General features: G+C 41.8%; 1 protein-coding gene across 11 annotated transcripts in view; it reads right to left on the bottom strand.

Annotated features, from left to right (window-relative positions):
* The window catches only part of UGP2 (UDP-glucose pyrophosphorylase 2), a 73447-nt gene extending 50490 nt beyond the window's left edge, over positions 1-22957 (bottom strand). For 4 of the 11 annotated variants that reach the window (XM_064268646.1, XM_023552690.2, XM_064268647.1 and 1 more), the window contains exons 1-5: positions 21861-22194; positions 5559-5686; positions 4421-4528; positions 3355-3395; positions 1247-1316 (exon numbers count right to left, since the gene is read on the bottom strand). In XM_064268646.1, coding sequence (XP_064124716.1) covers positions 1247-1316; positions 3355-3395; positions 4421-4528; positions 5559-5686; positions 21861-21879 — 366 coding nt within the window. In that variant the 5' untranslated portion in view covers positions 21880-22194. The other 7 variants (XM_064268651.1, XM_064268649.1, XM_064268650.1 and 4 more) reach the window with 7 other exon arrangements.
* Positions 22958-26380: the final 3423 nt, after the last annotated feature.

Below are 26380 nucleotides of genomic sequence, written 5' to 3'. Positions count from 1 at the left end.
GGCCCCTCTCTTGGCTCTAGACTTGGAGAAGTAGACAAGCCCAGCATACACTCCACCACTGGAGCACAAATTATATGCTATAAGCTGACTATTTCTAGACTCCTACTATTCTCGAAACTTATTTTTCTTAGATTATCTTCCCCTTCTCAGAAAAGCCTTGCTTCAAGGTCACCTCAGCAGTCTACCTTAATGCCAGGAAGTCAGATGCTTCCATAGCACCCTGTGGGCCGACTGCTATTGCACTTACCGCACCGTCCCTGTAGCTGGCTGTTTCTAGATCCATTTCTTCCACAAGCATACGGCCAAAATGCTAAAAAGGGACTAAGACTTATTTTTGTAGCCCCAGCATCCAGCCTAATGCCTGGCAGAGAAGAGGCACCCAGTAAATGTTTCTTGAATAAGAATCTAAGACAGCAGTTCAAAACCTTTACAGGTCATGAACCCCTTTGAGAATCAGATCAAAGTGACCCTACTCTAAAAAAAAGGTACATTTAACTGGGTTTTTTTATATAGGGTTTTACCTATAATTTCAAGAAATCTATGACGTGCCTGTGATTCCCGCAGAGACCTACCAGGCTGAGATGCCTGATGTAAACAGTCCAGTCTCATCTTGGCTATCCAATGGGACAAGTTGAGGGCCAGCTATCCAAATCCGATCCAGAACGAGGAAAAGGAACTACTAAGAGACCCCCAAGAAATTTCAGGGCAGAAACCATACGATTTTTTCTGTTTTATAGAAAAATTCTCCCAGTTCAATCTTGCAGGGCTCTCCTTTATTAAATAAAGATAATAGAAATTCCTCACAGTCATACCAGAGATGAAGATGTGGTAGAGGAGAGCCCCCACAGATATATTTCTCATCTGATTTTGGGACATAAGATGCTCACATAAAAGATGTGTTAGAGGAGTGTAATACTGAAATTATGTCAGGTGTTACTGCCCTGCAGAACACAAGCCAAGGTCCAATAAGACTCTCTGCGGGGTGGTGGAAAATGGTGATATTCAAAGAGTAGTACTAGCTAACACCTATATTCGTGCCACGGTTTTCCTCAAGGAGATCGATTCTATGGGACTGGACTGGCCCCTACTTTGGACGTGAGGACAGTAGTTAGAGGCCCTGGTCCAACAACATTACCTGAAGTTTCTCAAAGTCAAACCCAGAACTGCCATTAAAAGAACCATACATTTACCATCACTCTTGTGAAAGTAAAACAGTTTAAGTAACCAGAATGAAATCAAGATTCACAGGCCTGTCATCAGTCTCCTCAGTCACTTTTCTTCCTGGAATAGAGGTCCTGTGGACAACGGCATTTCCCCTGAGAGAAAACAAAGACTGTTCAATTCATCATGGAATCAAAAGATAGGAAATTGGAGCTTTCTTTCCTACAGAGTCACTATCAGTAGCAATCGACTTGACAGCAATAGGTTTTTTTGTTTGTTTGTTTGTCATTTTAAAACTTTATGTCAAGATGAGACCCTCTGATAGCCAGCCCTGTCCTCAGCGTATGGTTGTGGGGAGGAGATAAGAGCAGCAGGGGAACAAAGATTTACCCATGATTTATAGTCTCGTAGCCACTGCGAAAGCTGGCAAGGTACTAAACAAATAATTTCTTTTATAAACATCAGCACAAAACTGGTTCCTATGAGGCGGAGGTTAATGATGTCCCAAATGTCCAACTTTTCCCAGCTGCTGTACCACTCTATCATCTCTAACATCAACTACTCCCTCTCCCCTCAGCGCTCTCCCTTCTGTCTTTGGGTTTCCTAATTCACTGCAACAGCTCACAGACCTCACGAACTGTATAAAGGAAATGGCTCACGTGGTTGTGGAAGCTGTCAAGTCCCAAACTTGTGTGTCAGGCATAGGCTTCTCCCTGGCCCTCAGTCTGTGTCCAAAGGCGCTCAGTTTTCTCACTCTGTAGGCTGGGAAGCCCACTTCACCCTCTCCTGTGGGTCTCTCCTTCCTTGGTGGGGTTGGGCTCTCCTTCTGCTCTGGAATTGGCTCTCTTTTAAGGCAAAACTGATCAATCCCCTTGGCTGGGCCACAATTATCTTATTCGCACAGCCCCACCCAATCACCTGGGTGGGAGTTACAAGACCATGCTGAGAAAGGCCATACTAAGTCATTCATCACACTGCAGGTATAAAGTATAAGACACATTTGTGCCATCAAGAAGCTCATGACACAGCTGAAGAGCAAACTGTTTTTTGGCTCTACCTTCCAAACCTTTAACATTAAGACCTTCATGTTAAAGGCCTCTGAATTTTTCCCCAAATCCACAGAAGGCCCCTCTTCTTGCAAAAATCTTCAAAATGAAGACGTCTACTTTTGTGAACAGAAAGAAAAAAGACTTCACCGATCATATTACATAGAGACTTCTATTTTTTATTTCTATCCTTTTTTCTACATCGATTTTGCATTCCCGTTAGTAACTATGGCTCACTGTAAGGGCAGAGCTGTCTAAGAGAATTTATCGGAACCTTGACGGAGTATTGAACTGATTTTGATCTCTCTACCCCTTCCTTCCCCTCTCTCCAATCCCTGCTTCAAGAAGCCCTGCCATATATCGTGATCTTCTCTCAAAACATACAAAGGCAGATTTCTCCACCAGCAAAGCAGAAGCTTGAATCTTAAAATGTGCTGAAAGGAACGAATCTGTGTGCCTTAAGTAATTTGAGGCCTGCTCCCAAATATCTTTAAAATCTGGTTGAATTTATATCTAGTTCCTTCTTTAAACAACATACCTATTGAGAAGACTTCTCTTACTACTCCTTTTCAGGAGAAAATAATATTAATTCTACTACTTAAAAAGAGAAAAATAAACCACAATTCACTCACGAGTGCCAAGGATATCAAAGACAAAAAAAAGCAGACCCTAAGACACACACATACTGTAACTGGCAAGCATTACAGGCAAGAGAAGTTACAACTTCAGTATAAAAAAAATTAGGTAGGATTTTTCTTTTTTAGCTCATTTATTTTCTAACTTTTTTACAACGAGCATATAATTTATAACTTAAAAAAATTTGAGACCTTAAAGACAATTTCTAAACATAGGAGTAAAAGTACTCCCAACTGAGAACTATATTTAAGATCTTCTCAATATGAAAAAATTTAAGAAGGATTCCATTAGCCTAAGCAGCTATAATCCATACATAAATTAATGGGCATGGCTGTGTTCCAATAAAACTTTATAAATACAAGCGATGGGGCACCCTTCAGGCAATAGTTTCCCGAACTCCTTCTCTAAACAGCCCTATTTTTAAACCAATACTAGATGATCTAAGATTGATAGACACCTAAGAGATCAACTACCTACATACAATTATTCCACTCTATCCAGTCTTTCCTACCTGCAGTCAAAAGTGCCACAAGCAGCCCAAGGCCAAAAGAGCTGGAAGAAAAAGGAGGAAAGGCCACGGTGTTAACAGAACCCACCCTCTAGACAATTACTTCATTTAGATCAGCCATTCAGCAAACGCTGGCTCAGGAACTAAAATCCTACACCTGCCCCCAGCCTTTAAGCAAAGTATGGTCTAGTACAGACGACAACACACACATATAAACACCTACTCCATTAGGCCAGCTACGTGCCATGTGATGGTAGAAATAACTCCTAACGTCAGCAAAGTGCCTCATGGTTTAATATGTTCCCACATATATTATCCTAATAAAGGTTCATAACAACTGGTGAAGCGCATAAAGCGCTTGGTTTATTCTCATTTTACACAAAGCACCAGAGCTAGGATTCCAACCTAGTTCTGACACTACTGCACACTTCCTCAGCATAGCTTTCTGCTAGGAGCCAATAACAGAGTGGAGTCATATGGAATGGGCCTTGAAAAATGAGAGGATTTCAACAGATGAAGAGATCACGGCATTTCAAGAACACAATATACACAGAATTACTGAAGCAGACAAAGACAATGTGTGAGAAGAGCGTGCCAGGTTGGCTGACCCAAGGCAGACAAGAAAATAAGGCTATAAAGATGAGTTGGAAGAATGGGGGGAGCTTTTTTCAAGTATCAGACAAACTGTCCATGACCCTACAGGCAACAAGAAATCAAATGGTTTGGGAGCAAGTATGAGCAAAAGAACATAAATGAAGCTCTTCCTCTGTGTTTGGTACTTTGCAAAACAGTTACCTTCTACTCAGGGAAGTTAAGTTATAAGGGAGTGCTGTAGGAGATCAGACTTGCAGGAACCCTCTGAAGGACTAGAAAGTTGGGTCTAAAAGCAGGGAAAGCAGTAGGAGGTTATCACTGTGGTTTCAGCAGGAGGAGACAGAGAATTCAAAGCAATCCCTGTCTATGTCTGAATGATGGTTCTTAACACATCCCCTATTTCCTACCCACCCCCTGAAGTTAAAACAACGTCTGAAATTGCCTTAAGCTTTTCTACATTTTATCTAAAACTTACCGAATCTTCTGGAGGCCTCTGAATTTTTCCCCAATCCACAGAAGGTCCCTTTTCTTGCAAAAATCTATGAAATAGCTTCCGAAATCCATCAAGGTCTTTTTTAGTATGCTATGAATGAAAATAGAAATTGTTACAACCAGCAGAATGCTTAATACTTAATAAAACAGGCACAAACTATATATTGAAAATGCTTCTAAATAAAATTCTTATAGCATTACAACAAGGAGTAGAGGCTTTTTAAACACCCAAAGTCAAAATAAAAGAGAAAGAAAACCTAATGGGAACTCCCCACCTCCCACCAGTTATCATGTAATCTAAATACCATTTGGTGGTCCATGGGAATTCCAAATGGTTCTCTACATTTACTTACCAACATCTTTCTCTGCTTCTTTGAAGTGGAAATTAATCTTAACCAAAAGAACAAACAGGAACAAAACACACCTAAGCTCAAAACATTCTGTGCATTTTAAAACTTGAAAATAGAAAAGATAATGTACTGATTTAAAAGTGGAAAATGAAAGAAAACACCTCCCAATTCTGGGAAACTCCTATCATTGTTGTCAAAAATAGTATGACTCTATTAGCATTGGTAGGAAACCCTTGTGGCATAGTGGTTAAGAGCTACGGCTGCTAACCAAAAGGTTAGCAGTTTGAATCCACCAGGCGCTCCGTGGAAACTCTATGGGGCAGTTCTACTCTGTCCTATAGGATCGCTATGAGTTGGAATTGACTCGATGGTAATGGGTTTGGTTTTCTTAGGGTATCAGCATTGGCACTTTGGAAAAGGCATGTAGATGTATGGTTGATAAACTTCTCACAATTCCAAATGAACACTGAGTTGGAAGCGACTCCATGGCACGTAAAAACAGCAACAACCCAAGACATCAAAACACAGAACAAATAAAGTGTAATTTTTACCTGATCCTTATAGTAACTTTGGGAACTTGTTAGAATGTAAAAAAAAAAAAAAAAAAAAAGACAATGGCTTTGCAAAGAACAGATGTTGAAAATCCATTATTGTTCAGCAATCCTGATTTGTTATTGTTATTACATCTTGTGTTTAGTCCAGGTTGGAGGGTCACCATCATCTGCCACAACTCATCAGGTAGACAGTACAAAAACACTGTAGAGTCCCTACCTCAAACTCATGTGATGGTGCTGTGGTGAGTATTTTCTCTAGCTCCTTCTTCACAGACAATTCTAGCTCTTGCCGAATGACTTCTTGGAACTGAGAGGCACCATCCTGAGACATTGCTTTGCTAAGATCTTAAAACAAAAATAGAAAACCAGAACTGAAAAATTAGCCACTCAAACAGCTGGTAAGCTACAAGTGATTCATTTCTGGTGTTCCCGGAATAAAAAGACGCAATCCTACAGTCCCACCATCTCCCCACAGCATCCAGCAATGTCAGTTAGTTAGGTCAATATACTCATACGGGCTCAAAGTTGACTACTGGGTACATCTAGGAAACCCTGTGGGCCAGTTCTACTCCACTCTATAGGGTCGCTATGAGTCAAAACCAACTAGGCGGCAAGAGGTGGTGTGGGACGTGACTTACTAGTGTCTCTAGGACACTAAACACTTTCAGGGAGAGAGATGAAGCAGGTGGAAGTAAGAGGACTAATCTTCATTTGAGCATAGAGTCTCACATCTAGTAATGTTTCTCATTAAAACTACAGAAAAATTAGAACAATGTGTAATGTTTTATGGAACTCTACTCAACTCCTAAGAGAACTTGAAGGGGCTTGGCAATGTCACAGAAGCAAAAGACTCTTCCCTCCTCCTCTCCAGGCCAGATGAAAAGAAAAATTGAAGGAATCCCTTCCACGTTAGAAGGGGAGCCACTCCAGCTTCATATTCACCACTAAATAAAAACCCCTTGAGAGATACTGGTAATTCCAAGGTGCCTCTACTTCTCCGTATCAAAAATTTTCACTTTAAAAGGAGACTGTCACAGGGGGCCACAGAGCTGACTCCCCCTCTCTGGTCCTCAGTGTCAGCCAAGACTTTCCACTGCTTATCTGTGTCGGACAAGACTATCAGGGCTTTTGGTACAGCTGGGCACATCTGTGACAGATGGGACTCATGGAAGGTGACAGAAATGCTGTTAGACAAAAACAAGGAAAACAGAAAAACACAGAAAAAGAAAACACACCAGACCCAAGTACCTTGGGAGAAAAATGAGCATACAGGCTGTTTTACACCCTTTAATTTCTGGACAGTGATTACCTTGTCTACTTCGTAGAAAATTAAGGAGTGATCAGATTATTTTCCACTTCCCCCCTTTAACCTCAGTACCCTAACTAAAATCTTATTTCTATAAATGTATTTAAGCTATGTTCAAATGTTTTGTTTGATAACTAGTGATTTCTACAAATGCTGGTTAATTTAGTAGAATCATATATCGGTAAGGCTAAAAACTCTGCCCTTATATACTTTTAAACACCACATACTCTTTCAGGAGAAGAAAACATTTATATAAACAGAATTAAAGCCAGCATAATCAATATTTCTAAGATACTTTTGAAAACAGAAATTAGTAAATTATGTAACTTCTGGGGCAATTTAATGTTGACAGTCCCCCACCCCTGCCAATATCTAAAAATACTAACGAATGCAATGTTTAACAATATCTTCAAAAAAATTTTTTATACACACTTTGCATCATATTAAAACCCAAGGAAATTTGGTGAGAGCACAACGACACAAACTTACAACAGCCATTTTCTAACTGTGCTGTTTTTATAGGCATAAACCACAACACAACTAAGTTCATGGACTCCAGTGGAACAAGCAAAATGACCCAAGACTGTGGTTCATAAATACAGTCGGCCCTCCTCATTCTTGGATTCCAAGGGTGGAAAATACTCAGGAAAAAAAAATGTTTGTTGCTGACATTTACTATGTAGTTAGGCCTACGGTGGCTGCATCTGTACTAAACATGTAGACTTTTTTTTTTCTGTCATGATTCCCTAAATGATAGAGTATAACAACTACTGACATAGCATTTACATGGTATTAGGTATTATAAATAATCTAGAGATTATTTAAAGTATACAGGAGGATGCAGGTAGGTTATATGCAAATACTACGCCATTTTATACATGGGACTTTAGCACCTGTGGATTTTGGTATTCAAGGGGGTCCTGGAACCAATTCCCCGTGGATACCAAGGGACGACTGTTAACTACTCTATGAGCTAAGAAACACCATACATTACGTGTATTCCACAAACAACCTAAAGATGTCTTGACTAATAAGTAGCAATTTGATTATAATCTATAAATAACCCATGACAATGGATGGGCACATCTGCATAAACTGTGACAGGTAATTAAAAGCTACTGCAGAACGTTTTAAACTAGAGTTGTTCACCACTTTGCATACTGAGTTGTAATTTAAAATTTGTCAGAGTTTAAGTCCCCCACCCTGCCACCCCATGCATACCAGAGATGCTGATCCCTCAATCTAAACCAATTCCCATATTAATGTTTGGGAAATAATCTGGAAAAAAAAATCTAAATATAAATCCTCTAAATCAAAATAACACATGAATTTTTGATTCTTTGTCACAGATCAATTAAAATAAATCAAAAAGTACACAATGATTTTTAAAATAGTTTTTTGTTGTCGTTGTTATACTCAGAGCCATCTACTGACTTTCTGCTTTGTTGCCAAAGTTAGGTCCCTGAAAGCAAGCATTCAAACAGTTACATTCCTAAAAAATAAAGTGATGGAAACATCTAACTTACTTATACTCTGGGCAAATGCCAAAATAAGATCAAAACTAAATGTGACTGCAAAAGTTTAAAAATAACTAGAACGGCTGTTTGAGATTTGTCTAAATGAGAACAAGTCAAAAACAAACAAACAAAAAAACTTGAAAAGATTCCTCTGCAGAACCACAGCCTATCAATTAACATGATTTAAGGTCAAAATATACAGACTGTATCTGCCCTACCAAGTCAAGCTAAGACCCTATGGCTGAAAGACTAACATTTAACACTACATGTGATCTTTGCCAACTGCAGCCTGTCCAACCTTCAAAAGATTAAGTTGAAGAGCCAGATATAGACTCAAACCCAAGTTGTGATGCCATACAAACTTCTCTATTCTTTATTCCTCCCATTTGTGTGATACAACACCAAATGCACACAACGAGCAATCTGTATCCCTTCCATCCCCTTTACAGATATGAACAGCTTACACGACAAAAGGACATACAGCAAGCCCCCGGCCTCTTCCATCCTAATTCCAGAGTTGTTTCCTTCCCCTTCCCCTGGGCAAAGTGGTACTATTGGGATCTGGTTTGTCAAGGAAGAGAGTTAAAAGAATATCCAAGAATAAAGAATAAGGAAGAGTACCTAAGCAAGAAGAGTGGGCAGAGACCAGAAGGAGGCACAGAGCTAGCAGCCATTTCCCTTTACAGTGACCTCTCTGCCCGTTCTGACTTTTCTAAGAAAGATCTGGAATTTCTGGTAGGAAAAGAAGTGCAGGCCTTAGAAACCTTCTTGAGTTGAACATTCTCAAGTTACACTTCTGGCAATGACAGCTGTGTTTCTAAAGGAAGGTCAATTAAAGAATGCCCTAAATAACGCAAGATCTCTAACCTGAAATGTTTTGTCTCTCCCCACTTCCTAACAATATAGAATTGCTCCTCCTGGACTTTAGACAGAGACAGTGGGTTAGGAGTCAAACACTTCATTACCTCCGTCATAAATCAAAACGTTTTTAGATCTGGGAAGAACCATTTAATCTACCTTAATCTTTTTTTTTTTTTAATCTTTTTACAGATGAAGAAACCGCCCCTTATGGAAAATTACTGGAAATAGTTAAATGCCTTGCCCAAGGTCACAGAGTGGGCTAATTCTAGAGCTCAAAAGAAAAGCCAGTTTTTATGAGCCCCATCTCACCATAAACCAAACACCAAACCTGTTGCTGTTGAGTCAATTCCAACTCACATTGACCCTATAGGAGAGAGCAGAACTGCCCCACAGGGTTTCCAAGGAGCAGCTAGTGGATTCGAACTGCTGACCTTTTGGTTAGCAGCTATAGCTTGCCAGTTTTTAACCACTGAGCCACTAGGGCACCCATCATAGTGAGATAAAAACAGCCTGCTCACCTGCTACCACCAATGACCGCCCTGACAGGGAACACAACAAAGAATCCCTGATGGAGCAGGAGAAAAGTGGGGTGCAGAACTCAAATTCTAGTAAAAAGACCAGGCTTTATGGTCTGACTGAGACTGGAGGAACCCCAGATGACACAGCCCCCAGACTCTGTTAACTCAGAACTAAAACCATTCCCAAGGCCAACTCGTCAGACAAAGATTAGGCTGGACTGTAGAACATAAAATGATACTCGTGAAGAGCACGCTTCTTAGTTCAAGTAGATACCTGAGACTAAACGGGCAGCTTCTGTCTGGAGACAGGAGACAAGATGAGAAACTAACTTGAGCTGTAAACTTTCACCTAAAGTACAATTAAAAACAAAAAAACAAGTAGCCTGTTCATTTTTTCCCTCCTAATCTAGTTCTCTTTCATCCTTGGTTTACAATCCCTAAATAACACTTTCCTCCAAAAGCATTTCTAACAGAATCTCTTCTTATACCCAATAAGTGAACAGACAGGAAACTCCCCATCACACATAAACTGGGCTTACTAGAATTGTCTTGGTCAACTTAATTACAATTTGTCAATCTGGAAGAGAACAGGCAGTAACTTTTTTCAGAAGGTTCCACCCCTCTTCAATTTCTTAATTCTTCCTTGTTCACAGGAACTAAAATTTCAACATCACAGACTTTCCCCTATCCAACTAGAGCCTCCCCCTTCTAAAAAAAGAAAGAAAAAGAGAGGAAAAACACTAAACAAAAAAAGGAGTAGAAAAAAAGAGGTATACATTATACCCTTCCCTGAAACCCCAGTACTGGCACAAACAAAACAACTTCATATTCTAAGTTACAAAGCTAATTCCACAATGCACAGGCCGCAGACAGCCATAGGGAGAACACCAAGAGCCGAAAAGAGGGTGATAAGCCCTCCCCAGGCCACCTCCAACTACTCAACGAATCAGTCCCAACTGTCCTTGGAAAACCACAAGGTCAGAGAAATTGGAGAATCCGCTCAATCTCAAACCAGGGAATGTCTGGTGATACAAACAAGCATAAAACTCCAAAAACGTAATGGCCACTAGAAATAACCATGTATAAAGTTGAGGACCTAGACAGGCAGGGTTTGTGGCCAAGTGAAGCTAACCAGCCTCTTTGGGGCTCTCACTGTAACTGGTGAATATTCCGCCCAGAAAAGCTCTCCTTCGGATTACCCAGTATTACCCTACACCTTCTCCTGCCTCTCTGACCACACCTCAGTTTCTACAATTTGACTCCTTCTTTCTTCTTCTACTACCTAGGCTTCCCAAGATGCTGTCTTCAAATCTTTTTTTTTTTTTTCCTTCAGTTATTCCCTTACCCACCTCCTTACCGATAACTTAAATATGTGCCTCTCATCCTGAGCTCCTGGCTCCCATTCCCTACCACTTTCTAAACCTTTTGCACCTGGATACCCAAACTGGGTACCTCAAACTCAACATATCCCCCCAAAAAAAAAACTCATCTTCCAAACTAAATTCATCTCACCACCATCACCTCCCTGCTCCCCTTGGCATTATCGTTCTCCTACTTACCGAGGCTGCACCCTCAGAGTCAGCTGGCTCTCCCCTCCTCTCCCCTCACATCACATCCAATCCAATACCAAAGCAACTTAATTGAATCACCCCAATTCCACCACTGCCTTCCATTCCACTGCTGCTACCTTAATCCGCCTTGCATCTTCACTGTCCTGGTCATGATGAGAACAGCTTTCCAACTAGTCTGCCCACGTGCCACTCTAATCTGGTGATGCTCGAAAGATGGCCTAGTGTACCTAAACTGCAACCCAAATCATTATCACTTCTCATTTGATGGGAAACTCATTGCCTACCGAAATAAATATAAATTAGGCAAGTCTTAAAAGCCAAATTAAAGTACCTTTCTGAGTATGCAAAGCTAAAGGAAGTGCTAAAGCAGAAGGCCTAAAGGCAGCAATTTCCTACTTCATTTATGACATCTAGAACCATGCTTCTGAAACCTTAACGTACATACAAATCAAAAACCAAACCCTTTGCCATGAAGTAGACTTTGACTCATAGCGACCCTATAGAAGAAGAGTAGAACTGCCCCATTATGTTTCCAAGGCTGTACGCTTTATGGAAGCAGCCTGTCATATCTTTCTCCGGAGAGATTGGTGGGATCAAACCTTGGACCTTTGGATTAGCAGCTGAATGCTTTACTATGACACCAGCAGGGCTCTCCTGGAGGGCATGCTCCCAGAGATTCTGACTTGGCAGGTCTGAGGTGGGGAGAATATGCATTTCTAATGAACAAATGCTACCAGTATTCATTTGACCAGCTCTGATATAGATTACACTCCATTTAAATTAATCCGTTTGTAGTAGTCATTTCTAAAAGAACCCCAATGCTATTCTGGCATCTATTCTTGCCCCATGGCCATGCCCTTCAGAAAAGACATCCTAGCCCCAGGCCCAGATTGGTCTAAAGCCTTCCCAGTGAATGGTTTAAGCACAAAACGACATATGATTCTGGCCAGTGAGCCACAAGGATAGAGTTTGCTAAAGGGCTTTTAAGAAAGGCTTACCTCACTTAAGAGAGACAGACGAGAAGATACAGTACCTGGAGATATGTGTATAGGCACATCCAACCCATACTCCCAGTTTCTTGTGCCATTCAGTGACCATAAAGGAAAGTGACCCAAGAATGAGGCAGATATGAAGGAAAGGAGGACAGAATCCCAGACAGCCTCTAATGCAGTCTCTATACTGAATTACCCAATCCTGGAACTCCTGCTTGAAGGCTTATATGATGAGATAAAAGTCCCTCATTTTTAAGCCAACTGAGTTGGCATTTTTTCTGCCCCATGAAATTAAAAGCATCCTAACTATTACAAGATTGTTCCAAAACACTCATCTCAAGTGCCATTCGGCACTTTTTAAAGAGATGGAGGCAGAAACGAGGAGGGAAAAAAAAAGTATAAATTCCAAAATCATGAATCATCCCAACCTCAGAGGAACCTCCCGAGCCCTCAGTCCCCAAAGGCTCAAACTCTGTGACTTGACTAGCCTCTGCCATTTTGGTGGTGGTGTTCCTAGCCTTCTAGGTGGTGGCTTCTGAACATTCAAAGAGGTCTTTCTTTCTACCACAACTCTTTAATATGGAGCGGGTAATCACTCCTGCCTCTGCGCTTTATCAAATATCCCTAAAACTAAAATTCTTTGCTTAGATGTCTGACAACAACCTTAGAATGTATTCCCTTTAAGGGTGCAAGCCATATTACATTACTCAATTTTGCATTCCCAACACATAGCACAGTGTAGGCACTAAACTAGAAATCAAGACTTAAGTTCTCATATACAATATTATTGGCCCAATCAGCCCCTATTTATTTATCAGAGTTCAGCTTAAATGTAATGTCCTCCTCGAAATCTTTCTAAACTAAGCAAGATTATCAATTATGTGCTCGCGCGGTAGGTTCCTGTACTCCCCTTTATAACATACCTTTAATAGTATTCAATACCTATTTTACCTCAATAAATTATAAACTTTATGAGAATATATCAACAGGATGTCTAAATTGCTCATAGTTGTATTCCCACTGCCTAACACAGAGCTTGAGATAAAGTATATGCTCAAGTAGTGCTTATGGAATACAGTAGAGCCGACTATGATTCATTTATAAAGGAGCCCTGGTGGCATAGTAGTTAAGTGCTTGGCTGCTAACCCAAAGGTCAACAGTTCAAATCCACCAGCCTCACCAAGGAGAAAGATGTGGCAGTCTGCTTCCTTAAAGATTATAGCCTTGAAAACTCCATGGAGGCAGTTTTGACTCTGTACTACAGGGTCACTATGAGTCGGAATGGGAGCCGTGGTGGTACAGCAGTTAAGTGTTAGGCTGCTAACCAAAAAGTCAGCAATTCAAACCCACCAGCCACTCCTTGGAAACCCTATGGGGGCAGCTCTACTCTGTCCTATAGAGTCACTATGAGTCGGAATCAACTCAACGGCAATGGGTTTTTTTTAATGTGTTGGAATAGACTGGACTCAATGGTTAATGGGTAAGATCTAATTATAGGCTGGACATATAGAAATAAGGCAAAGCCCAGCCTGAAGGAAGCAGTGCTTGATAAGGTCAAACAGAAAGCGCCCAAAAGCCATGATTTCTGGTCATGGGGAAAGACAGTTAAGGAAAGTACGGACTGCGTATTGGGCACTTGAAGCCCCAGTCCCTAAGACTTCTTACACAGAGGCTCATTTTTAAGTATCAGGGATGTGGTCAAAGAGATCCCAAACTGACAAGTAGTCTAGGTAAAACGACCTCTAAACTTCCTTTTTATTATGTTATATAAATATCAATGTAATATTTTTACAATTTTAAGAATTAAACAAAATTGGGCAATGTATTATTTGTTTTTAGGTGCCACTGAGTGAATTTTTGACTCACAGCAATCCCACGTGACAGAATAGAACTGCCCCACAGGGTTTTCTTGGCTGTAATCTTCATGAGAGCAGATGACCAGGTCTTTCTCCCACGGAGCCATTGGGTGTGTTTGAACAGCCAGCCTTTTGGTTAGCAGCCTAGTGCTTAACTGCTGTGCCACAGGGCTCCTTTACCTTATCTCAGGGATGAAGAAACAAGCCCCTGAGATGCTGACTTGCCCAAGGCCACAGTGGGGGTGCAAGAGTTGGAATGCAAGCCTGCTGTTACCTGACGCCCTGTTCTTCCTCCTCCCCTGGGAAGGTCTCCCCTCTCTAGGTTATAGTGTATTTACATGGTTTACCACCTCCAGGGAAACCCTGTTGGCATAGTGGTTAAGAGCTACAGCTACTGACCAAAAAGGTTGGTAGTTCAAATCTACCAGATACTCCTTGGAAACTCTATGGAGCAGTTCTACTCTGTCCCGTAGGGTCAGTACGAGCAGGAATCAACTCGATGGCAGTGACTTTTTGACTTTTGACCACCTCCACTTGTATGCCACCAAATCTGAATGAAAACCAGCAAAAACTCATCTGTGACTATTATGTGAGGTTAAACCACCCCAAAAAACCCAGTGCCCTCGAGTTGATTCCGACTCATAGTGAGGTGAGAACTACGAATTAGAATAAGCGTTCCCTTACTGCATCTTATGCTCTTCAACTGTCTGATATATTGTTTGTTTTCTGAGCAGTGAAAAACTGAAGAAAGCTTTTATGCCGTCTATAAATATTTTATTACCAAGGCTAGGCATTTCACCATTGGCACAACTGAATCCAAAGCAATGCATCGTTACTCCGTTTTCTTGTACTCTTGAAGTTTTAGAATTCTAGGCAGAGATATAATGAAACATTTCAAATGAAACATCACACCAGCCTTTGCCAAGACGGCAAACTCAGGAAAACACAAACTCCAATCCCCTTGGTGGCCAAGAAGCAAGGGGAGCTGTCGTCAAAGGGGGTACCCCTAGAACAGAATTCTTACAATTGGCGAATAACAAATAAAAGCAGAGGAAGCAAAATATGACTACTTCATGTACATGAGTGCAGTGAGTACGATTTTTTAAAAAGATGCGAGTGAAATCACAGGGAAACGGAACTCTGTTGATTTACATAGGAAAAACTAACAGAAATATCTAGAAATATTTTGCAAAATGAAACATGGTGTTTACGTAAATTAACTAAGGCAAGGTAGGCAACTTCTCCACGGCTCTCAAAAAATAATCTTTAACGGTCAACATGGTTTGGGGCACAATCGATTTCATTTGGCATCAACTAAGAAAAACAAACAATGAAACTGCTGGCAGAGGCAGAATTTGAGCCTTAGAAAATTACTTTGCAACAAACTAAAGAACATGCCTAACATCACCAACTAAGAGAACTGGGAAACAGCTTTCAAACGGAGTATTATCCCCTTCCTCACACACGTAAGTTATTCCATCAAAAAACACATAAAAAAGTTTTTTGTTTTTTTTTTCTAATAGTTTAACAAGCCAACTTCCAAAGAACTGAACAACTAATAGTCATTGGAGCCCTGGTGGCACAGTGGTTAAGAGCTCAGCTGATAACCAAGAGGTGGGCACTTTGAATCCACTAGGCACAACTTGGAAATTCTATGCGGCAGTTTTACCCTGTTCTATAGGGTCCCCGTGAGTCGGAATCAACTGGATGGTAAGGTTTTTTTGATTTCTGGAAAAATCCACCAAATGACTAAACCCAAGATGTCCACAATTCAAACATTATTTCCCTGAGTTCAAAATACTCTATTTTAGAATAGGAACTATAGCCTGTGTCAAAAAGGCACCAGTCTTTAAAAAGGACCGAGCTTTTAAAGAGATCCCAAGCAATCAAAAGGGTGGTAAATGAATCATATTTTCTCTTTCACTAAATCTCAAGTCCTCAGAGGACCCCCCCCCAAAACCAAAAACCAAACCCATTGCTGTCGAGTCGATTCCGACTCATAGCGACCCAATAGGACAGAGTAGAACTGCCCCACGGAGTTTCCAAGGAGCACCTGATGGATTTGAACTGCCGACCTTTTGGTTAGCAGCCGTAGCACTTAACCACTACACCACCAGTGTTTCCAGGACCACCCCACACACAAATTTATTCTAATATTCTCATGATTTTCTCCAATGGTAGAAAATTCTGGATATCATGATCGACAGCATTATGGAAAGTTAGTACAGTCCACTTCTAATTATTCACTTGCGCAGATAATCCAGAGTTATTTTGACTTTCAAATATTTGTTTACATTTCCAATAATGGATATATTACCTGACTTTCTGGGAACTCACAATACCTGCATTTCCACAAAAAATAACAAATACAACTTAGTGGAAACTGGAAAACTATAGTATATTGTCCTCTTACTGGAACATATTCATTATTTGGCCAACTAATGTTCCTCGCATTACAAGTTACATATTAAGTATCCCATTATCTTAATTCAAGTTACTACAGCTCATCTATGAAGAAAAAAATAATACACACACACACACAGAATGGTCTCTGTGAAGCAGTATTGCTAGGAAATACCTACTGTTCAGAAATAACATCTTTTTTCTGTTATTCTTTTTTAAAGTTATTTTTCAATTTATCTTCAGAAAATTAAAATGGCACTTCTAAAACGTGTGCCAGTTAGTATTAATTTCCCTCAAGTTTCTTGCTTCCCCCCCACTTAATAAAAAAAATGGGCTTTCACAAATGAAAATCATCCATTGTACTAGAAGAGAGGCCCAGTTAGCAAGAACAAGGGCAATCTGACCAGAAAGATTAGAAAGTTCATGTTGGAAAATTGCCAGTAAAGTTCTTATCAGCCCAAGTCTTCATGTTGCTTTTTTCTAACTTTGCATTTATAACTGCAAATCTGTATTTAGCCACATTTCTCCCTCTCCAGCAACATAATGAACCCTAAGCCACATCTTTAAAAACTGAGGTAAGACTTAGTTATTGCTTTGCTGTCTCTTGTCCCACCTTAAATCCCTGCCAGAATCCCCCTGGGTTAAAAGCATCCTAGCCATCCAAATAATCAGCAACAGGATAAATTCAGTCTTAGGATTTGAAAAGAACCAGGCCAAGGCCTGACCTTGACAACCATGGCCCAGAAGGCTGCTCTTCTCTGTATTCATCTGAAACCCCTCCAGTTATAATTAGCCCAGCGAATCTTCCCTGGCTAGCTGCCATCTACCAAACAGGAATCACCAAAAAAGTCACAAAAAGAGAATTCCAACAAATGGGAAGGCTGACACGTCTCAAATATTTTTTAAATGATATACACTTAAATGGATTTCCCTAAAATATATGAAAGTATCTCAATTTATGAAAACAATTTTTTATATTTTTTAATAAATAATGGTCCATTTAAAACAGTTCCAAAAATTAAAACACAACAATAAAGTCCCTCTAATATTACAGTAGAAGCACATAACATGGTCTTAGCTGGTTAGACAACAATAGTCACCCCTCTATTTATAAGATTCACAACTTTTAGGAAGATTACCCCAGAGCTCTCAGAACTTTTTAAAAGCAAAATCCAAATGGCACGCAGAGCTGCTGATGTCCCCTGGCACCTCCAATGTTGTTAAGAAATCCCTTCTCATTCAGCTAGGAAAGAACGGTACACGCATTTATTCAGAATAATTGGGGCCTTGCAACAACCCCCAAGTTGGAGAAAACAAGCCTCTGGAGAAGTAATTTCATAGGCAGGCAGCAGGCGACCTGAGGGCAGATGGCACTAACCAGGGAATTAGGCCAAAGATCTGGTGAAGATACAGTGATGAGTCTTCTATGAGAAGGAACCTTAAGTGTCTGAGGAACATAGACTTGAGGAGATAACCAAAGACAGTTCAACCTTCTTGAGAACCCTCTTGTCTACCCAGTTAAGTATCTTTATTAACTGAACATTTCTACCTACTGTTGTTAGATGCCTTTGAGTGGATTCAGACTCATGGTGACCTCAAATATGCAAAGTAGAACTGTTCCGCAGGGTTTTCCAGAGGCTGTGGCCTTTTGGAAGCAGATTGCCAGGCCTGTCTTCAAGGCACCTCTGGGTGGGTGTGAGCTGCCAACTTTTTGGCTAATAGTCTGGCACTTAATGGTTTGTGCCATTCAGCTCACATCAAAGTGCTTGAGGATGGAGATGCCCAGCTTTCCTGTAAGGCGCATTGCCTAGATTTGGGGGAAGAGACTCAAACCGAGTGTAGCACCCCCATGTTCCATGACATTCATCAACACATGTGTGCAGCACACAGGTCTACTACCCAGATCTCTCGAGCTTCAAGTTCCTACCGTAACAGATACACCAGAAATCCTAACACAGTGCACAGTGTGCTACACATAGTAGGCATTCAAAAAATTTTTGTTGACTGCACTGAAATAAAAACTGTCACCAACCATGTATTCACACCACTGTTCTAACTTCTCCCCTCCCCGCCACTCCCCCTGCACTTAAAAAAAAAGCATATTAACTCCCCAGTGCCCAGGCCTGAACACCAAACCTGAAGCAGGAAAATAAGAACTGTCGTATCTGCCTTCTTTCTGTTTATTTCTGTTGATGATATGTGGTTATACTTTCAGTGGCACTGTCATTTGAAAGGGCCACCATTATTTTAAGAAAAGTAAAATTTACTGTCGGAATCGACTCGACGGCAGCAGGTTTGGTTTTTGGTTTTACCATGTGTCCTGCATTCGCGTAATCCATCTCATTTCAGTTTCTCAATAACCCTCTCCCATAAATATTAATACCCAACTTTTATACAGGAAGAAACTAAGATTCAGAAAAGTTATGTGTATAAGATCACCCATTTATAACAGAATTTAAACCTAAGTCCATGCCCTTCAATCTTTCCAACATTTGTTATTTAAGAGGTATTTTATTAAAAAAAAAAAAAAAAAAAAACTACAAAAATGTAAGTTTAGCCTACTAAAAACTACACAGAAAGTGCTGTGTTGTCTGTTTTTCATTTGGCATCAATTACAAATTCTTTTATTCACCCCTGACAAGACACTATATTTCCCCCAGGGATGTAGTATATTCTTTGCCCTCAAGGAACTGACAGTTTTAGTTGAAGAGACAAGCCATTTATATAAATTTTTAATGTGAGAGGCAACACAAGGGGTTGGAGAGGAGGAGGGTTTTGGGTACATTCACACACACATTTCAGTGCTTAGTAGCTGGGAACCAGGCCTGAGAATTTGCATTTCTAACCAGTTCCCCACTTAGAATTTGCATTTCTAACATGGTCCCAGCAAGTTATACATATAAATCACCTAGGGATTATTCCGATTCAGTATATCTGGGTGAGAAATGCAAATTCTCAACAGGGAAGGAACCTGTTCAAAGCCCTGCTGTGAACTTTGGACAAAAAAACTTTCCTCAGCTGTAAAGTCATAATAAACATCTACTTCTTTAAAAAAAAAAAAAATTCTTAAGGTTCTCACAAAGCTTAACTGAGCCAATGTATGAAAACAGAGGCCTACTCTTTCCCCAGGAGGTGTCCTGAGCTAAGTGTCAACGAGTGGATATATCATTAAGTGCTGGAGCAAAGATCAAATCATTTGATTTGCTTTAAGACAAAAAATTCAAAAACAAAAATCCCAATCCATATACTTGAAAACTGACCTATGGAGACAGCTGAGTCATTAGCCAACTAGGTTTATCATTTATAAGAGCAGTAGAGTTAATTAAACATAGAGGGCTTACACGTGAAGTACAAAAATTAAACAATGATAAACAGGAATCCTGAGAGGCAAGGATGGCGAGACTGCGTCTTACATACTTTGGACATGTTGTCAGGAGGGATCAGTCCCTGGAGAAGGACATCATGCTTGGCAGAGTACAGGGTCAGCGGAAAAGAGGAAGGCCCTCAACGAGGCGGATTGACACAGTGGCTGCAACAATGACCTCAAGCATAACAACAATTTTAAGGATGGCACAGGACCCGGCAGTGTTTCGTTCTGTTGTGCATAGGGTCGCTATGAGTCGGAACCGACTCGACAGCACCCAACAACAACAGCAACAAACAGGAGCACGATCAAGCTAATTTTGGGGAGGCAGGGGGAGTCATCTTTTGTACAAACCTGCCAATTTAAAAGGAAATCATCATTTAAAGTAATAGTGGGTGACAACAGAATGCAAGGGGATATCTTGGAGTGGATCCTGGAACGGTCATCTGAATAAAATCTGTAGTTTGGTTAAGAGTAACATACCAACGTTAATTTCTTAGTTTTGACAAATGTGCCAAGGTTATACAAGATATTAATATTAGGGGAAACATCTTTGTAACTTTTACATATGTTTAAAATTTTTCCAAAATAATAAAGTTATTTTTTTTTAAGTGAATGACAACGGAAATAACAATCATACACAGCAACTCTTAGCAACTCCTGATGTAGAATCTACAGAGGACAGTTAGCCATGAACAGCAAAGGCTGTGAAATCAGTCAGTATGCACCAATACTGCAATATAGTCTAAAGAGTAAATGCAATATCTTGAATTTAATAACATTCTTAACTTCCAAAGAGAAGTGACATGTCCACTTTTCCTTGGCACATTCTTACAAAATACTGACTTTATGATAACTGGATTTTGTTGTTACAAAAGCAGTAAGTTTCTTACAGTTACCTCTGGCTTTCTATTCTTGAAGGCATTTATTCAGTCAGAGCATAAGAAGCATCTCTCACCACAGAAAAGCTATAATATGAATTTGAAAGTCTAACGACAAGTGACATTTCTGAGCTTAGTACTAAAGGCAAGCGTTAAGTGTCTCATCCGTTTCTATAACAATTCAGGCAGGCAAATTCTCCTACTTCATTACACAAAGTTTACAAAAGAGTTAACAAAGTGATGTGAGATTTACCAAAGCATTTTCATTTCCAGGGTCAAATGACATTAAGTGGCCAGTAAGGTGGCCATTACTGACACCTTTTTTTTTTTTTTTAAGTGTATCTACATTTATTTAAAGTCGTATGAATTGGTTGTGAACTTCACAAGCTGTGTGTTCAGCAAGATGGCTGAAGTTTTCACATGCTGGGGTCTGCAAAGAAACGGTTTACTTGCATAGTAGAAGTAAGGCAAATTCTATACTACAAATGGGGGACCGAGGTTTAAAACAGCACCAATTTCAATGCGTCCACCACGCACACACATACATTCACACATACATGCAATGTTACTGAGCTAAGGGACGTCCTCTAACCCTTTTTTTTAATACACATGTGGAATTAAGAGGGCAATTTTCAAATTTCAAAGAAACTTTAATAACCTTTCCAGGTTTTAAAGAAGAAAAAACACACACAACCATGCAGCAAAGTCATTTCTCCTGCTGAAATGACCTCCAGCTTCTCCGGGCTATTCCCGGTTTCGCAATAAATTAATCTGAGACTCAAACCACGTACACACAAAAAACGGAGTAGCAACCAAGAACACTAAAGCTTCACCAACAGTCCTGGCAAAACCCACCTGCCTTCCCCCTGCCCTCCCGGCTCCCCTTCCCGTCCGCGCACACACAGACCCCTTGACACCCACCAGGAAAAGAGAACAGGGATTAATCAGCAGCCAAAAGCCTGTTTTATCATCATCTACAGCTACTATCCAGCTACCATCCCGGGAGCCACAGTGCTAAGAGCTGAATTTCACGGAGGCAGAACTAAACCCAGAGGAGCACAGAGGCATAAATTATATGTAACTGAAACGCCAACCCAGTAGTTCACCCAGCTCAGGTGTCAATTTTAACGAAAAGGGTTTCGCACAGGTATCTCAAATGAACATTCCCCTACCAAACCACCCACCAATCTCTCGACTGCCAGTACCCAAACTCGACTGAAGCAACCCCGGAGATAAGAAGTATGTCTTACCTTGTACAAATCTTGACATTTTAGGGTTTTAATAAAACAGTCTGGCTTTTTTTTTTTTTAATTTCAAATGAAGTCACGCTCGCTATACGGCAGGTCTCTCTTCCTCCCCTACTTTAACAACTGACTTGTTCTTTCTCCTCCTGTGTGTAGCCACTTAAGGGGAGTACTTATTCAAAACGATGAAAACTGGCTCCCGCCCCCTCCCCCAAAATAAAAGAATACACCCAGGAAAACCACTCCTCCCCCACTTCCAAAAGGCGGACACTTGGTGCGCCTAAGTCGCTAGGAACTCTTGCCTACACGGCTAGCTAGCTGGAGACTCCGGGAAAATGTAAAACCACACGAACTTAACTTTCATCAATGAAAGAGGCGGATCTACGACGATTATTTCACCGCCCCCAGGTCCCCACCCCCTCCGGGGCAGGACTGCAGCAGGCACGGGCCGCACCCCCGGCCGCCCCCTCCCCGGCGCCGCCGTCCAGCCTCTGGCCACCGGCCGGTTCCCCAGGAAACCCCGGCCCCGCCAGAGCAGGGATCCGGGAGGCGGGTGAGCCCGGCCAGGGGGCAGTGCAGCTACCCTGGAGGCATTTTACCAGCCCATAAGTACCCCGGGACTAGGAGACGCCGAGAACGCGGGCCGGCGGGTGGGCCGGGCCTCCAGCTCCCAGCGTCGAGCGGCGGAGCCCGGCCGCGGCGTTTTTCCCCGCAGGGGCCGATTTTACAGCGCCCCTCCCCCGCAGCCGACACTCGGGCCGCGGCGCGCGGGCTCCGGAGGCGCAGGGCCAGGAGCCCGCGAGGGCCCCGACCCCTCTCCACACGCCCTGGTCCCGCCTGCCCTGCGCTCCTCCGCCCAAATTCGACCTTCGGGAGCGGACAGCGGCTCGGGCAGGGGAGCTCTGCACACCTCAGGGAAGGAAATACACCCACCCAGGATATCGCGGGAAGCCAGTCCCCGCACCTTCCCAAACCGCCAGCCAGACCCACCTTCTTCCTCTTCCTTTAGCAGCTGGGAAATTGGGGGCGTTTATGACGCCCCGGGAAGAAGGCTCGCAGGCTGGGAGAATTTGTTACCTCTGAGGCACCTTTCTCTCTCCCCCTCTCCCCTTAAACAATGCACACCTTGAGCCCCTCGCCAGCGGTTGCTGCCCAGCTGCTGACCCCCTCCGCCCACCTGGCTGGTGTCTCCGGACGCCCAGAACCCCCACTTTCTCCTAAACACTTCCCCTCCCCCTCCATTCGGAGCAGCGCCCCTCAATGCGGAAATGTGCCTGCCGCGCAGACTGACAGCCGCAGCCGCCAGTCAGGAGCCGAAGCGATCGCGGGGCCTGGCCAATGAGACGCCTGGAGGTGGCAGGGGGCGGGGCGCCTGCGGCCTGAAGGAGCCCGGCGGAGGTGCGTCGCTGAGGTAGACAGGCGGGATTCAGCGCTTGGAAGCCGCCGGTGCGACGACGGCGGCGGCGCCGGCAGCACGGCAAGGGGTGTCCTACCAGTAAAACTCCCAGTCTTTCACAAATACTGCAGCAAGGGAGAGGACCTGAAGCACGAGTGGTTATTTCTGCAGTCCGTGAAAATGTTCTCGTTTACCAGGGATTGAAGAAAGCGGGGCGGATGGAGCGCAGCTAGCCGGAGAACTACCCCACAGTAGCTACTCCCAGAGAGGCCAGGTCCTTCTCAGTGGACACTAACTACTCTCCTTATCTGTTCTGGGAGGGCGAGGATGAGTTAAGGAGTAAACAGTGATATATGAGGGGCCCTCTAAAAAGACGAAGGGTTTAGGTCGTTGAAAAAAGTGCTAAATGAGATCTCCCCGCCCCCCACCAGCTTCACCCCTTACCCTGGTTCCTGTTCCTGCAGTTTTCTGCTGTGATAGGCGTTTAGTTTTCTGATCTGTGTGGAAATGGCTTACGTTACCCCTCAAGAGATGCTTATCTTTTGATAGATTATTGAAGTCACCAAGGAAACAACGTTAGAAGATGGAACTCTGGCACTTGCATGGAGACTGCCCAAGGGCCAGCCAAACACCGTCAAATACACGTAGGGCCAACCCCACCTACGTGGAAGGCTGGGTGCCTGTCGGTGCTGTATCTCAGACTTTACATGTGCGCTCCGTGACTGAAACAATCTGCATCAGGACAGATGAATTGTCAGCGCTCTCTTAGGGTGCCTCCAAAAAACCGGGTAAATTCCAGAAGAGTTTGGGGCTTTGGGCAACACTAGTCAACCAAGGTAAAGTGGGTTTTTTTTTTTTTTTTTTAATCTCTAAACTTTAATCTTTTAATGCTAGGTATTTGAATGGAAGTGTCATTAGGAGGATTAACACAAAGAAGGTCAGTGATTAATATGCCATACTAAAGAATGACAATCATTGGTACTATATTTCTTACGTCAAGTCCAAAAGGCTTACACCCCAAAAGCTCTCAGCTACAAAACTAATTTCCCCAAATAAAACCAAAGAAGCTTTTAAAATCCAGATGTCTACGTTTAATAACAAAGGCGTTTCTGGGCATTTGGGGGCTGAAGGTCTTCATCAGAATCTCGCATCCTTTGCATACAGTAGAGGCATTGTTCTACCACTGAATAAACAGTATTTACCAGTCAACATTAGCACCAAAATAAAATGCCACTTAAAGACTTGTGCCAAAAGATAAAGTACAAGGGCAATGAAGAATCTTTAATTATACAAGATTTCTTGTAAGGACAACCACTCGTTTTCTATCTTCACACAAGATTGAGAGGAAACGGTTTTAATTGCAGCAATAGCATTTGGTAATACCTGAGAAGAACATCTTGATGTATGAGTGATTAAATATTGAGATACGGTACCAGAGGATGTTGTACATTTGCTGCCTCAAGAAATCACCAAAAAAATAAGTAACTTCCTGCCTTCAGTGGTTAAGCCTAACCGCCCAGAAGCTGGCTCTTGGAGAAGCAGCAGTCTAGAAGCCATATTCCCAAATATTTCCAAATAGTGCCCTGTGAAAAGTTTAAACTTTGAACCCCTAAAGATCCTCCTGTTTCCTCAGAGTCACTAGAAACAACCTCACGTGGCAGATAATGTGAGGGTAGGGAAGAAAAAAGAGAGACTCTTCCTTCATTCATGGTTCTTCAAGTGGTTTCAAGTCTGCTTAGAAGGCAATTGCCTATTTCTCTATTTTAATCCCAGAAAAATTACTTTCTCTGACTGTGTGTGTAATCCTTTTTTCATAATATACTACTCGTGAATATCTTTTTAAAGTGCATGGTGCTGCACCTGTATCCTTAGAAATCTGTAACAGGGATGGATTTACAGATTAAACCTTTGCAGAAACTTGGGGGAGAATTAGAGGAGGATGAAGATGGCAGGCTGGAAAGGATGGTGTTTGCAGGGATAAGGAGTTGGAATGAGATGGATTGCAAACTTAAAAGGCTGCAAGCCAATTTTTCCCTGGTACCGTATGCTACCAAAGTAGTATCCTTTTTCTTCAGTCCTTCTTTCCATTCACCTGTATCAACATGAGGAAAATTCAGTTTTGTTTACACGGTTTCATACCCTGGGATACATAACAACCTTGCCATATCTTTCTCCTTTTCTGCAGACAGACATTTTCCATCAACAGAGAAAAATGATTGCTAACCTTTTGCTAAGCATCTTTTGGGTGCCTTTTTAGAGTTAGTGCCTGGCACAGTATCTGGTACATAGCAAACACCAAACTGTTTTAACTTGCAGCGTTGTATCCTGCTCTCTACTCTTTGAGGGCTATCAGTAAGATAAAAAATTCAAAGGGAAAGAATTTTTACATTTAAATTATTTCCACCTAGATTGTGCACTTGGGCCAAAGTATAATAATAGCAGCAAATGCTATGCCACGATGACTCTACAGTGTGCTTTGCAGACTACCCACCATGGGCACTATCCTTAAGAGATGGTTTAGAAATTGCTAAAGTACAAAATAAGTGTACAGAAAAGCAATGTGTGTGGTCTTTTATTTTTTCTTGTCTACCCTACCTGTCCCCTACACACGAGAAAATAAGGCAGTGCAGTTTTGGGGAACTGTCATAGACATGAAAGTTTCTGTGTCATGCCCAAAACATGTAGCCAAGATACCAAGCAGCAGTTATGCCCTGGACTGTTGCCCACACTTAATATTGGCTCCCGTCTGTACCCATCTAACTCCTAGGCCACCCACATGAAAGAGGAAAAAGGGGGTACTGTTATTCAATCAGCAGTTGCCAGTCTCTGACTAAATCTAACAATAGGGCATTTCACTTGAGTCAAAAGGTAACCAAACAGGGTTAACTGGAATAAGATACCAAATAATATTTCTAATGAACCACTAATGAATGAGAAGTCTTAAAAAGGAATGGGATTTCCAAATACTTGAGGAAGAGAACGACTTTATTCTTTCCTGTTGCCAACACCCCATTGTTAATGAATCAGGAAGTTTGCTGAAACAAGTTGTGAATTTGAATTATGACACATCCTTCCATTTGTTCATATTATGAACTTTTAAATTTATTTGAAGACTGTATAACATTTATAT

Source organism: Loxodonta africana, chromosome 15, assembly GCF_030014295.1.
Source record: "Loxodonta africana isolate mLoxAfr1 chromosome 15, mLoxAfr1.hap2, whole genome shotgun sequence".
Lineage (NCBI taxonomy): Eukaryota > Metazoa > Chordata > Mammalia > Proboscidea > Elephantidae > Loxodonta > Loxodonta africana.
This window is presented reverse-complemented; position numbering and strand designations above follow the sequence as displayed.